At 37.7% G+C, this 12,952-nt stretch overlaps 1 protein-coding gene across 1 annotated transcript in view; it reads right to left on the bottom strand.

Moving 5' to 3' along the window:
• Window positions 1-1,900: 1,900 nt before the first annotated feature.
• Window positions 1,901-12,952, bottom strand: part of LOC126761968 (eukaryotic translation initiation factor 5B) — a 56,993-nt gene continuing 45,941 nt past the window's right edge. The window contains exons 8-9 of the mRNA XM_050478408.1: window positions 5,098-5,259; window positions 1,901-2,227 (exon numbers count right to left, since the gene is read on the bottom strand). Of these exons, the coding sequence (XP_050334365.1) occupies window positions 2,120-2,227; window positions 5,098-5,259 (270 nt within the window). The 3' untranslated portion in view covers window positions 1,901-2,119. The remainder of the gene's footprint in view (window positions 2,228-5,097; window positions 5,260-12,952) is intronic.

Raw genomic sequence — 12,952 nt, 5'->3', positions numbered from 1 at the left:
CTCTTGTTTGATAATTAAAGAGCGAAGTAGGTCAACGTTATCTTTTCAATAAAAAGAGATAATTTTGATACAACAAGGCAACAGGCTTTGCTCTACCATCCGGACAGAGGTACAATCCGGATTTTTTGAATTATAATGACGTCAGAGGTGGGTATATATGTATGTAAATCGAAAAGTGGCATCAGTATACATGCTTTTAGAAACTGTGTCAGCTTGATATACAGGCAGCACTTGCATATGTACATACATACATATATGTTGCTATGACGCTTACCGCTTTGCAACAAAATCGCTTGAATGCCGAGTGTATGGGTGTATGGGTGTATGTGTGTGTGTATTTATGTACTAGATGCAATCTATGTTATTTTCATTGAGAAGTGGCGAGCAAGCGAACCGGCGTTTATGGGTGGCCAGGTAGTCGCCATGAGTCAAAAATTGCTTTTTGAGCAAGCGTCATCACTCGTACGAAGCGCCAGCGAAAGTAGATCAAGGACTTAGCTGCGCTTCTGAAAATACACAAAAAGCAACAGATTCTTAGGGTAAATTGACTGCAACGAAAAGCGTTTTTATAAACTGCAATGAAAGCGCTGACCAAAGTCCTTAATGAACGTATGAGTATATGCAGCTATAAATAGACTGAAAACATATTTCCGACAAAGAGTGTACATAACCATTGAGTTGGAGGTGCATGAACCGTTCACACACTCTTGAACTTTTGCTCCAGTTTTACGCGTTCAACACTGCTTCAGTGCTGCATGAATAACGGTATTCGTTAGTTACCTTCCCAGCTCCCAGCAGCTGCACTTTTACATGCGTAATCAGTTGCCTTGAATGAAAACGCCAGCTGAAACGGAACTGCCTGCCGCTCTTTGATTTTGCTTCACGGTAAACTCGCAGGATATGAAAAATGGCGAGGGTCAACTGCAGGCGCAGCAGCAACAGCTATTTTCATACACAGTAATTGAAGTCAATGTTTGTGCTTCAGCCTTTGGCTATTAATAAATTGACATGACCGCTTCGCACTCTTGAATTCGCTGATAGAGCAGCACTTCAATATGCTGTTGTGTGATTCCTAAAAATCGTTGTCATATTGCCTAATCAGTGGTGGCCTGTGTTTAAAAATCGGAAAATCTTAAGCAAATTTCTTCCAATATCAGGTTTCGCAATGATTACAGCTCTCATTGCTTTTGTCAAATTAAAAAATCATTTACCAAAGCCATCAGCACGGCTTAGAAGGCAGCAGTCGTTTAGTGCTTCCAAGTCTGGGCTACTTTCGCAGATTTTTACACAAATCTTCAATATGTGCTGTTATAAAACCTGTCTTCATTTGTTTCAAATTGAGCTGCTCCCAAACCCTGTTTTCAGCAACAATTTCATTCAACGCAAAAACTCATCAAAAGAAGGATCAATGAAACAAATTTTATTTTTGTCTTGCATTTAATAAATATTTTATTTCACTCATTTATTGTGATATATATTTTATATGGACCCAAATATATTGAATGAACATTCACTATAAAAAATGTGTAAAAAATTGTTTTGCATAAAAAGTGTGCTTTAATTGAATTTCAGATTTTCTTTAATTATGTATACACAATATACCAAATAAATAACAACTAACGGCCGCAAAATTAATTATTAAATCAATGCTAATTAAATAAAAAGAAATTACAATTCTTCAAGGTGAAAATAACAGAGTGCAAAGTGAAAAGAATTACAACAAATACTGCATGCATGTTGTTGTTGTTCGGCTTTCCACCGCAATTATTCGACTGAAAGCACATTTCCAGCAACTTATCATAAAAATAAAGCATAAAGAACACAGGGAATACAGACATCGGCTACACAGAAGGCTTTTGGAGAGGCTTGCGAAATGAGAAAGTAAAAGCTACAAACTTAATTTCATTGACAGTGATAAAATGTATTTTGTTTTTGCTTTTGTTTTTGTTTGTCTCTTAATGTGTTGCGCTGTAGTTGCATATTGATTATGTTTATTTGCTTATTTTTTTTATTCTTTCGCCATTTTTTTGCGTGTTTTCAATTGTTCTGTTTGCAGTACATTTTTTGTTGATTTAATTTACTACTTTTAAATATGGTGTATGCGCTTTGCTTTGTAAGCTTATAAAATTTCGAAAAGCTTCTTCAGTTCAACCATGAGTGACCAGTCAGCCTTTATTAGATCATCGCGGAAATAGTCCTTGCAGGCGTCGATGCTTTGACGTGATATCTGAAAGTTGAGAAAGAGAGAGCAGATGATTCATATTAGTCGAAATAACGGTTACGAAGATATCTATCAATAAGTAATGCAATAAGGAAAGGCAAAATAGAATGCCAAATGCAGAGAAATTCGAAAAAGGTATAAAGCATATATTCGAAGTGATTTTTGTAGAAACACATTTAACGAGAAATGCTAAAAAAATTTCAATGAAAATGAAACTGACTAAACTGAAATTAGAATAAAATTTTTCCTTGAATACATTGTGACAAAAAAGCACCCGAAAATTCTAAATAAAACGCAAAATATTTAATTATTCATCAATATTTGTTTTGTTGCCTTCAAAGTAATCTCCACCAGATGCTACACTAATGCCAAAGATTTTTCCAGTCTTCGAAACACTTTTCATAATCACTTTTTGGATTGCCCTCAGCAAATATCCACCAAAATAATTCGAACGGACTCTCTTGCCATCTCTCTAACGCTTGCCTGATGATTTTCAAGCACCACATCCTTCATTTTTTTTTAACATTTTCAACAGTTGAAGAGATCGAAGGTCGTCCATAACGAGGCATGTCTTCAACGAGCTCTCGACCGTCTTTGAAGGCTTTGTGAAACTCACTCATATTTGGCATAGTAATTAAGAACAGTCCTACCAACTTAGCAAAATACTTTTTTTGAAATGTCATACACCCCGGGAATTTAATTACGATTTCCGGGTGCTTTTTTGTCCAAATATATATTTAAGACACTCGCTTTATAAACATTTCCAGAAAACCGAAAAAAAAATAATTTTACTTTCCTACGCTTGTATCTTCTTTATCTACAAAATTGTTCCCCAAATAAGCTTTAATATGATAAATGGCTTGCTCGTAAAGACGCTACACTTTTGCAAGTCCTTAAAAGTTTTTTCGGATGAGTTTTGACCCTTCAGATAAAACTAACAACAAATACTAACACAATTGAGGTCATATCGCAAGTGTCGTTGAGGTCACAATCAACTAAAAATAGCATCCACTCAACCCCAAGCGGCAAACTCAGCGTTGGCAACAACAAAATTTTCATTCAACAGAATAAATAACGAGCGCAGCGAGTTCCAAAATCTAGGTCAATTCAGCGACTGCAGCGCATACAAAAAGCGCAGGGGTGGGGCGCTTAATATGCAAGTGCATGCGCTGCGCTAGGTAAAGAAGACTAAATGCAATAACCTGAAAATGGGTTATTGCAGAAAAGCTGCCGGCTGGAATGTCAACGACCGGCTGCAATAAACCAGAAGGTGACCACTGACGTCAGCGACGTTGAACAGCAAGTGGAGCGGCAAGCGCACAGCAGGGGCGCAATGGAAGCGGCCACGAACCGGCAACGGCGAATGCATTTTGTTTGCCAAGTTATGGCCCATTCACACATACAAACGTACACACATACATACGTGGGCCAAGTGCCATGAATGAAACGAGGACAACGACTGCAATTGCACAAAGTGACTCAAGGCTTAGCAGGATTGGCCTAGGCGTAGAGCAGGGGTGAGGAGTGAGATCGTAAAGGACGTATTTGGTAGTACTGAGAATTGTGGGCTCAAATATGTACTGCATTACCTACGCACACGTGCACATTGCACTGTAAATCAAACTGCCTTTGATTTATAGTTAAAATCTGTTTAAGGTTGACATCCTTTCATCACTATTTTTAACACAACCTTTCCGCTGTGACGTTTAAAATAAATTCTGTAATAAAATAGGGGTTTATAACGAAATAACGGTAAATAGAAATAGCACACCGCGGAGGCAGATATTTTTGACTGACGCATTTACTCATGTATTTATATAACTCTTCAACGCCGTTAACCAGCCATAAAACATATATTTTACAGAGACGTTGAGTGGTCCACACGGCAATCAGTGTCAGCAATTTTTTATTCACATTTGCTGCTGTAATATCAAATTATATTATTCACAATAAAGAAGACATTTCACAAGAAAGAAAACGGTATAAGCGCACATAACGCGGCAGATTGGCTATGACGTCGCCTTTTGTGTGGATACAGTAAGCATAACCCCATTCAGGTGATAGGCAAACATAGGATTGACGTCATGAAACACAACAACTATTGCGAAGCATTACCGGAGCGCTATCAAATAATCTCTACATTACATAAAAATAACTCGAAAATCCTTCAAACCACTCTCAACAGTGATATGCAAAGGCATATAAACATTTACATAAACATATTTACATATACTATACATACATGTTTACATATGTGTATTACATATTTACATTAGTGTGTGAACTTGTGGTCTAATTCAAGCTGCTATAAATAGAGAGTCACTGCGTATGAGCAACCTCATGTTTTAATGCTTTGATATTAGAGCTGAATGTATGTATGTATGCAGTACACACATACATACGTACACATATGCGGTAACGTGGGTATTTATGTAGACGCTTTGAACTCTTCACGCTTCAATACTTCTGTGGAACTGCGTGATTATTAAGCTATGGGGAAGGTCGGAGAAAAATGTGATGAAGTTTCGGTTGCACCGAAACTAAACTACTCTTTACAAATACGAAAGGTTTCTTACAAGAATGTGATATCGCAATTAGGAAAGTTCAGTTTGTATAGCAGCGATATGCTTTCGTGTTCCGATCTGAATTTTCTCAAAGATTGCACCATTGCCTTAGACAACAATCCATACCAAATTTCGTAAAAAAGTGAGCAGCTTCTTAGGGAGAAATACGAGTGAAAAATTTCAGATAATGGAAAGTTTTATCCCATTGTTTTTTTACCTATTCCATACACCCTGAGATGTTTCATATTATTTACAAATTTGATGATAAAACGATAATTATTCACACATTTTTACATAGAAGGGTGTACTTACCTTGCTCACAAGCATATCGTCCGCGTCGAAATGACGCCCGAACATTTTTGGCGATTCACCGGGAATCGGCTCGATTTTTATGCAAATCTCTTGTCCCTTTCGAGCACTTTCTATTTGCTTGTGATTGGATTCGATGGATGTAACAATGCCAATGTCAACAAACTGCAATTACAGAAAGAACAAAAAATTTAGTGAATACAATATTTGGCAGACTTCATCTTAAAGTTAATGATGAAAATAGTTTGGAATAACGTAATTGTAAATGTTTGAGATCGGTTAAAAAGTTTCCATCTTTAAGTCCTGTAAAGCACTGTTATAGTTCGAGAACTCCACATTTGCCCAAATCGACTTTTGTTGTTGTTGTTTTGGGTAAGGATGCATGGGATTCTATAAATCTACTTCATTCTGATTACATAACTCATATATAACCAAGTGCGCTTCTTTCTCACAATCTAAGAATGTTCTTCTTCGAGATCCATCCAAAGACTGATCTTCACATCGTATCACACATGTTACGACCACAGCCTTCGCCGCCATTTCTTGATATCATCTGAGTGATGCGGTAAAGAAACACCATCCGTACTTTTTTCGAAATGGAGCTGGTGACACCGTTACTGTCTATGGAGAGCAGTATAGATCGATGATAACCAACTTTGTATGGCCGCAGTTGATCTTGCCAACATCTGGTTCCAACAAGACGAGGCTGCGTACCACAACCGGATTATTCCAAAAACAGTTTGGAGATTCTATTATTTCAAGAAATTGTGACATTGAATGGCTTCCAAGATGTTGTGATTTAACACTATTAGACTACTTCATGTGGGGTTATTTGAAGTCATTGGTATTTAGCAATAAATCAGACTCTCCTCAAGCGACTCCATACGACTTGATTTAGTGAAAAAAGTGCTCGAGAATTGAGTTCATCGAAAAGTCTCTTCAAAGACGATAATATCGACGTAAAACAACCGATTAAGGATATGTGCTGTAAAATATTTCCTTCTTTTGGTTATTTCAATACAAAGCTTCCTACTATGAATAAAAAAAATATGAAGACTTTGTTCATAATTTTAAAATTCTTATTTTATATCGCGCTTCTCAAAGTAATCCCCTTTGGCTCCAATACACTTGTGCCAACGTTATTTCCAGTCCTCAAAATAGTTGTTAAAGTCAATTTCCGGAATAACTAGCGCGTAGCGATTCACGGTTAATGCCTTCAATTGACTCTAAACTGTTTCCCCGGAGCCGTCGTTTGAGTTTGCTGAATAGCCAGAAGTCACACGAAGCCAAATCAGGCAAAAACTGTGCCTGCGGCACGATATTGGTTGAAAATTTGGCGAAAATCTCATGAAAAATCAATGGAGTATGTGAGGGACTTGTCAGCCTATAATTCCGACTTCTTTTTACGAAAAGCTTCTCGAAAACGACGCATTACGCTCAAATAGTAATGTCTGCTGACAGTTTGACCAGTCAGAAGGAATGCGGAGTGCACCATGCCTCGATAATCGAAGAAAACTGTCAACATAACATTGATTTTTGACCGGGAACGAATCACCAATCATGCTTTCACTTTTCTTAGGCCCAAATGATCTTTCAAAGTGGTTTTCATCGATCCTATCGATATTCCAACGACGCCAGTAATCGTTGATTCTCAAGCAGCAATCCCCTTATTTTGTTGTTGACGTTTGGTCATCAGTTGGTGTTGATGGCCGTCCTGGACGTGGTTCGTCGTCAACGCGTTCTCGACCCTCTTTGAATAATTTGTACCAATCAAAATCACTTGCTAAATATTAATTATTATTTTGATGTGACATTTGGCGCAGATGTGACTGACAGTCATACCAACCTAAAAAAAATATTTCGACGAATGTACATCTTCGAATCATATGAAAAATAACGAAATGATTAAAAATCCTAAAACTTGAGCATTGAATGAGAACACATAACTTTGCGGCTCCATCGACTAGGTTAAAAGATTTTATAAACGCGCGAAAGTGCCGCCGTCTTCGTGGATGCCAACAAATGTGTTTACGAATCAAGTACAATGCACTATATATAGCACACTATATAGAAACAGGAAGTCACCTATTTCCTGCCGATGATGTCAAAACGGTGAAAACTTAAAAAAAGTCACACACGCGCTCATACGCACAAAAGTTAGCAGTAAATTTTCCAATAGTAGTCAATACTTAGTATGCATGTCTTAGCTACATTTATTAATTTCTACAAAATTGAACATTAGAAAGTGCATTATGCTGGCAGGTGAGCACAAATTAATGCCGCCTAATTACCGAACCCACACTTGTGCATGTATGTATGTATGAGTGCATTTGAGTTAATAGCAGCAAATAGCGGTTGAAAGTGCAGCTGCAGATTTCTGCCCAGTGTCTGTCTGTGTTGACAGCAAACAAATTTATTTTTGAAGTGGGCATTTCACACACATACACACAAGTTTGTATGTATTTGGGATATGAACGTGCGCGCCCACATATCCAGCAGACGCACATTCAGTGCCCACACATGCCTTAAATATCACGCGCACACGCACGCACACACACCCAAGCACGAATGTGTGTTTTGGATTCTGAAAACGCTGGCTCCGCGTTCCCTTCATTCATTCATTTTTTAGTTTTATAGTTTTATTTCTTGACCGAAAATCTTGAATCAATTTCATTTTTTTCCCGTTTATTTTTGTTTTTGTATTGCTTAAAAATGATTGGAATTGAACGTGTGTGTGTGTGCAAATGTAGCAATTAGCTTGCGGGTATGAGCTTAGTAGAAGCTTTGTTGGGAAAATTTACGACTAAATGTGTCGCTTCACAAATATTCAAAATTTGGAGAATGAATTTGTCAAGAAGTAATGATAAGCAATTTTGAACGCGCGTTCCCCAACATTGGTACTATGCCGTTCAAATTTTCAACTCGTGTGAAACATAGTGCGATGTGCGTCATAAAACCAATTAATAAGTTAAATTAAACACTAAAACACGGCAAAACCGATAACTTTTAAGAAACTATGGACCCGCTTTCGAACTGATTCTAGTTTGTTGCATTTCCTACAGGGTATGCTCATAAGCGTCTTTTGCTTGTGCATATTTTTGTATTCTTAAGCGGCCGCGTTCATAGACCGGATGTCGTCTATTTTCGAAATCCATTCACATTCAACAACTACAACACAAAATATCAAACGACCACAAAAACGGTCAACAAAATTCATTAAAAAATAAATAAACAGCAAAGAACTTTTGTATGAGTCAACGCAATCTTGAAGGCATTGACAAAGTTTAGATTCTCGTCTGGTTTTTCATTTTGGCCATCAATGAAATTTATGAGCCTTGGAGGATTACTAAAGTTGGTGTCTAGCTAAATATTCATAAAATTGTGTGGACTTTTTTCTCTTGTGCTATTCTTAAGCGCACAGATTATTTGCTAAAATAAACTCTGCGGATATTTTTAAAATAAAAATCATTATAAATAGCGTGGGTGCCGAAAACGCAATCGAGCATCGAGTGTCGTAAAGTTTCCATTTTTTCGCTCACATTCATTGATGAAGTTGTTTTTGTCAACAGGAAGCACTAAATTAAGGCTTAACTCCCAGAAATTTCGTTAAAAAACGAGAAACCAATGAGAAGAAGTAGAGACTGCATTTGCTGTTTTTAGGGGCAGACAAATCAGCCAGCAGCTTGTGAAGGTGTCCGATTGAGTGCGTTTACTGCATCCGACGGCGAGCAGAAAAAGGTACAAAACAAGAATAATTGAGATAATGAAAACATGCACGAAATAAACAAGAAGAGATACAAAACAATCGAAAAACCAAACGTAACAGAATAAGGGCAATCAAATCTAGTTGGCACATCTGCATTAGCAAAAGGCGAAAAACAAACGTAGAATTCACTAAAAATGGTGGTGGAAAAAGTGCAAAAATAACAGTAATGTAACTATATTGCGATAGGCCATGCGACAGCAGCAAGCACTTCTAAACAATTCGTTACTATGAAGATCAGCCGCAAACAGCTTTTTGCAAAATACTTGCAACAGGCGGAGTTTCTCTTTATATCTTCCTCTTTTTTATAGTAGTAGTCGTTCTTCCTTTTTGGAGATTCCAAGTGTAGCCAGGTCATTTTTCGTCTGGTCTTTTTAACGGAGTGAAGGTTGATCGTTGTTCGGCGAGAGATGTCTTTACTTCTTAATTGCCTGCTCAGTCAGGAGTAACATCTGAGTAAGGAGTAACATCTGAGTAAGGAGTAACATCGAGACTGACGTTATTGTTGGTGTTATTACTGGTTTCAATATAGACGAAAGTTATGACTGTCAACTGTCAAAAGTGAGGTGGGTGCCAAGGCGCGAGTACGGCGACTGTTTGTTTGATGACAGAGATATGTCCGTTCACTGTCATTTGTTGTGTCTTTATTCAATTTGGAGTAAAACTGTCTGTATATATACGATAGAGAACTGAAGTCTCGTTTGGTATCAAACTGCTCGAGAGAGATCATTCCCGATCCTGACGGAGCTTTTGATAATGCTCAACGTCAGTTTACAAAACCATATTAGTTTTGCGAGGATACTAAATTCAGACATAGCGGCATAAAGGCAGCTGCTTTTCGCGCTGTCAAAAGCAACTTTAAAATCGACGAAGAGGTGGTGTGTGGATCCCAGATTTGGCGCATGGTGAATATGTGGTCAGTTGTTGATTTTCCGGGCCTGAAGCCACACTGATGAGGTCCAATCAGTTTGTTGACAGGAGTTTTAATCTTTCACACAGTACGAACTTCTTCATGGTCGAGCAATGGAACGTCCGCTCATTCGTCATAGATTGGAGAATCGGATTCCCCATCTCCTGGTCTTAAGCTTGCATTCAGCAGGCTGGAGTAGTGTTCTCTCTATAATTTCAGTATGCTTGGGGCAACAGTCAATAGATCATCTCTGGGAACCTCTCTCTGGAAACTTCGTGTTATTCCCGCTTCCCTCTTCAATTATCGGTATCTATCCCATCCCGCACGTGTTGTGGTCGATTATAGTGTTGGAAGGTAGGCAGTCTTTTTTATATCTTACTTGTAAAATATTATCATATTAAATATGACACATAGATGTAGGTTATTGTGACCTTTTATTCGAAAAACTTACTAAAAGTTTCTTTCAAAAATTTCACCACCAACATCTAAAGTAAACGTTGGAATTTTGTTTAATTCAACGTCGAGACAATGAGTTTCAGCTTTTTAAATAACACACATCACACAAAAACGAAATTTTCACTAACATTCTTCGATTAAAAAGTGCTTAAGCCTAAATGTATTGCGAAGCAATTTGAATCTTCAATTGAAAGTTTGTTTGGTGAGATGGCATGAGCAGATTGATATTTTGAAGTGAAAATATATGAATAATCTTAAAAACAAAAACAAAAAAAACAAGTTAAACAAAATCGAAATCTTCTTTTTTAAAATTCACTCACGGCTCGATTAAGCACGGAATAGTTAGTCTCCTTTGGCAAACCCCAAATCAGCCAATTATTTTAACTCCGTCAGACATTGATGGATCACGTCTGCATGGATGCACAATCGTTGGCGAAGCAATCAATGAATTATCGGATTTTTGATTTATATGCGACTTGACAAAGGATATCTACTGACACAATATACAAAGCGCATGCGCAAACAACCAAATTCAACTCAATTTTATGCGTTAGTAATTACGTAGAATTAAAATAAACAACAAAACTAACAATTCCTTAATAATTAGTTATTCGCAAGAAACCAAGCGGACGGCGAACGGAAAGAATAAATTAAACGCAATGAATCTACGCAGCTTTATTTCAATGAATTCGACAGACTCCATTCACGCGCTCGCACAGACCCTTTGTTAATTACGACGCTGGCACGCCACGCCATCGAAATCCTCAGAATTTATGAATGAAAGACGAGTAAATATAACAAAGTATGAATGGGCATTAGCATACCGTACAGAGACATATGGCATATGTACAGAAAAAGTAAAAATAAAGAGAAAACAAAGTGAACAAATCCGAAAATAACAACAATGCCAACAGCCGGCGTGACAACAGAGGAGCGGAAGGCTAAATGAAGAACGAGCGTAAAGTAATGAAAAAAAAGAAAACCGGAACAAGTAATTTTAATAAACCGTTCCGGAAGTAAAGCAGTCACATGCATTAGCTGGCAGTAAGACAGACGGACGACCAGCAGGCAGGCATTCTCAGTGAAAGAAGCGGGCATGCGGCCATATACACACACGACCGTTTGAAACGCCGCACACTACAGCCATACATACATATAGTACATAGGTATGTACATTGTTCAAATCATTCATTCATTACTCATTCACTCAACGCGACGCCGCTGCATGTGACCTAAATTAAGATTATTTTTTGTATGTTTCTCCTTGCTGTTTAGCAGCGCTTAGGTAGAACATACCACTTCACAGCTGGAGTCGGAAGTAGTTAAAAATACTTCCGTTTTACATTTGCCTAATGCAAATATCCACTCGAGGCGGCACTAAGCAGCATGTCTGCAACGCGTCCCATTTGCTTTCACTCGAAGTCGAAGGCCGACCACTTGAATGGCAATGTGCAAGGGGATATGTGCAGTTACGCATTTGTGTAAGTGTTGGCAGCCGTCGTATGTCTTTTTGTTTACAGAAACAGGAAGGTTTCCGCTGACGTCTTTCTTTGTTCTGGTTTGCCGTTGTGCAGGAGTTTATGCCATGACACGAAATCGGCGATTATTTTATTTGTGCATTAACTTGCCAAGACTCCTATATAAATATGTATAAGCAGGCTCTGAGCGGCTGCTGCATGTGCATAAAGGGGATTATCTCATAAAAATCGACGCAAACACGTTCGTGTCCGATAAGCATATTTAATTTCGAGTTGTGAATGAGTGTTAGATAGGAATTGAAAATTCGTTATTTTCTGCTGATTTTAGGTATTACCGTTTTATATTTTCTAGAACGTGCTGCATTTCGCTATATATAAGATTTTATCTTTCTTCATAAAAGCAAGACATAAACGTAAACTTCGGCTGCACCGACGCTATAATACCCTTCATAAATAAAAAAGGAGAAAATGACGCGTCATGACGTGTGCAAAATTTCAGTTCGATAACTTACAATCTGAGGTACCAGTTCGCTTATATACAGACTGAAAAACGGATATACATATCTAACTCAACTTAACGTAACGCTAATAATTTATTTACTCATTTTATAAGATTTCCGACGATTCCTTCTGTGTGTTACTAACTTCGTGGCAAATTCAGGGTATAAGAATTATCACGTCAGGGTTGATCCTAAATCGATGGATCTCATTTGAACAGGTTACTAAAATCATAGAAGAGCTAAACCCGAAAAAGGCATCAGGACACGATAATATTACTCCAAAAATGATAAGTGAGTTACCAAATATTGCTATAAAAGTGATCTTTCATGCAATTCTTGGTTTCAGATACTATTCATTTTCGTGGAAAAAAGTCGCAGATCATCATGATAGATAAACCCGGTAAAGACCTAACACAGCCGTCTTCCTACAGACCAATAAGTCTTTTACCCTGCATTTCTAAAATGTTTGAAAAAGTGTTACTATCAAGTATGACTCCTTTCCTCCACGAAAATAATATAATACCAACGCACCAATTCGGTTTTTGTGCTAAACATGGCACTGTAGAGCAAGTAAATAGAATTACGAACGAAATCAGGAAAGCATTCGAGCACAGAGAGTACTGTTCAGCTATTTTTCTAAATGTAGCTCAGGCATTCGATAAGGTCTGGCATGAAGGCCTTTTATGGAAAATCAAAAAGGTTTTACCTTACTAATTGCATAAAACTTTGGAGTTATATTTAAGGAACAGGA

This window comes from Bactrocera neohumeralis, chromosome 6, assembly GCF_024586455.1.
Source record: "Bactrocera neohumeralis isolate Rockhampton chromosome 6, APGP_CSIRO_Bneo_wtdbg2-racon-allhic-juicebox.fasta_v2, whole genome shotgun sequence".
NCBI classification, from domain to species: Eukaryota; Metazoa; Arthropoda; class Insecta; order Diptera; family Tephritidae; genus Bactrocera; species Bactrocera neohumeralis.
The sequence above is the reverse complement of the archived record's forward strand: the minus strand, read 5'-3'. Positions and strand labels throughout refer to the sequence as shown.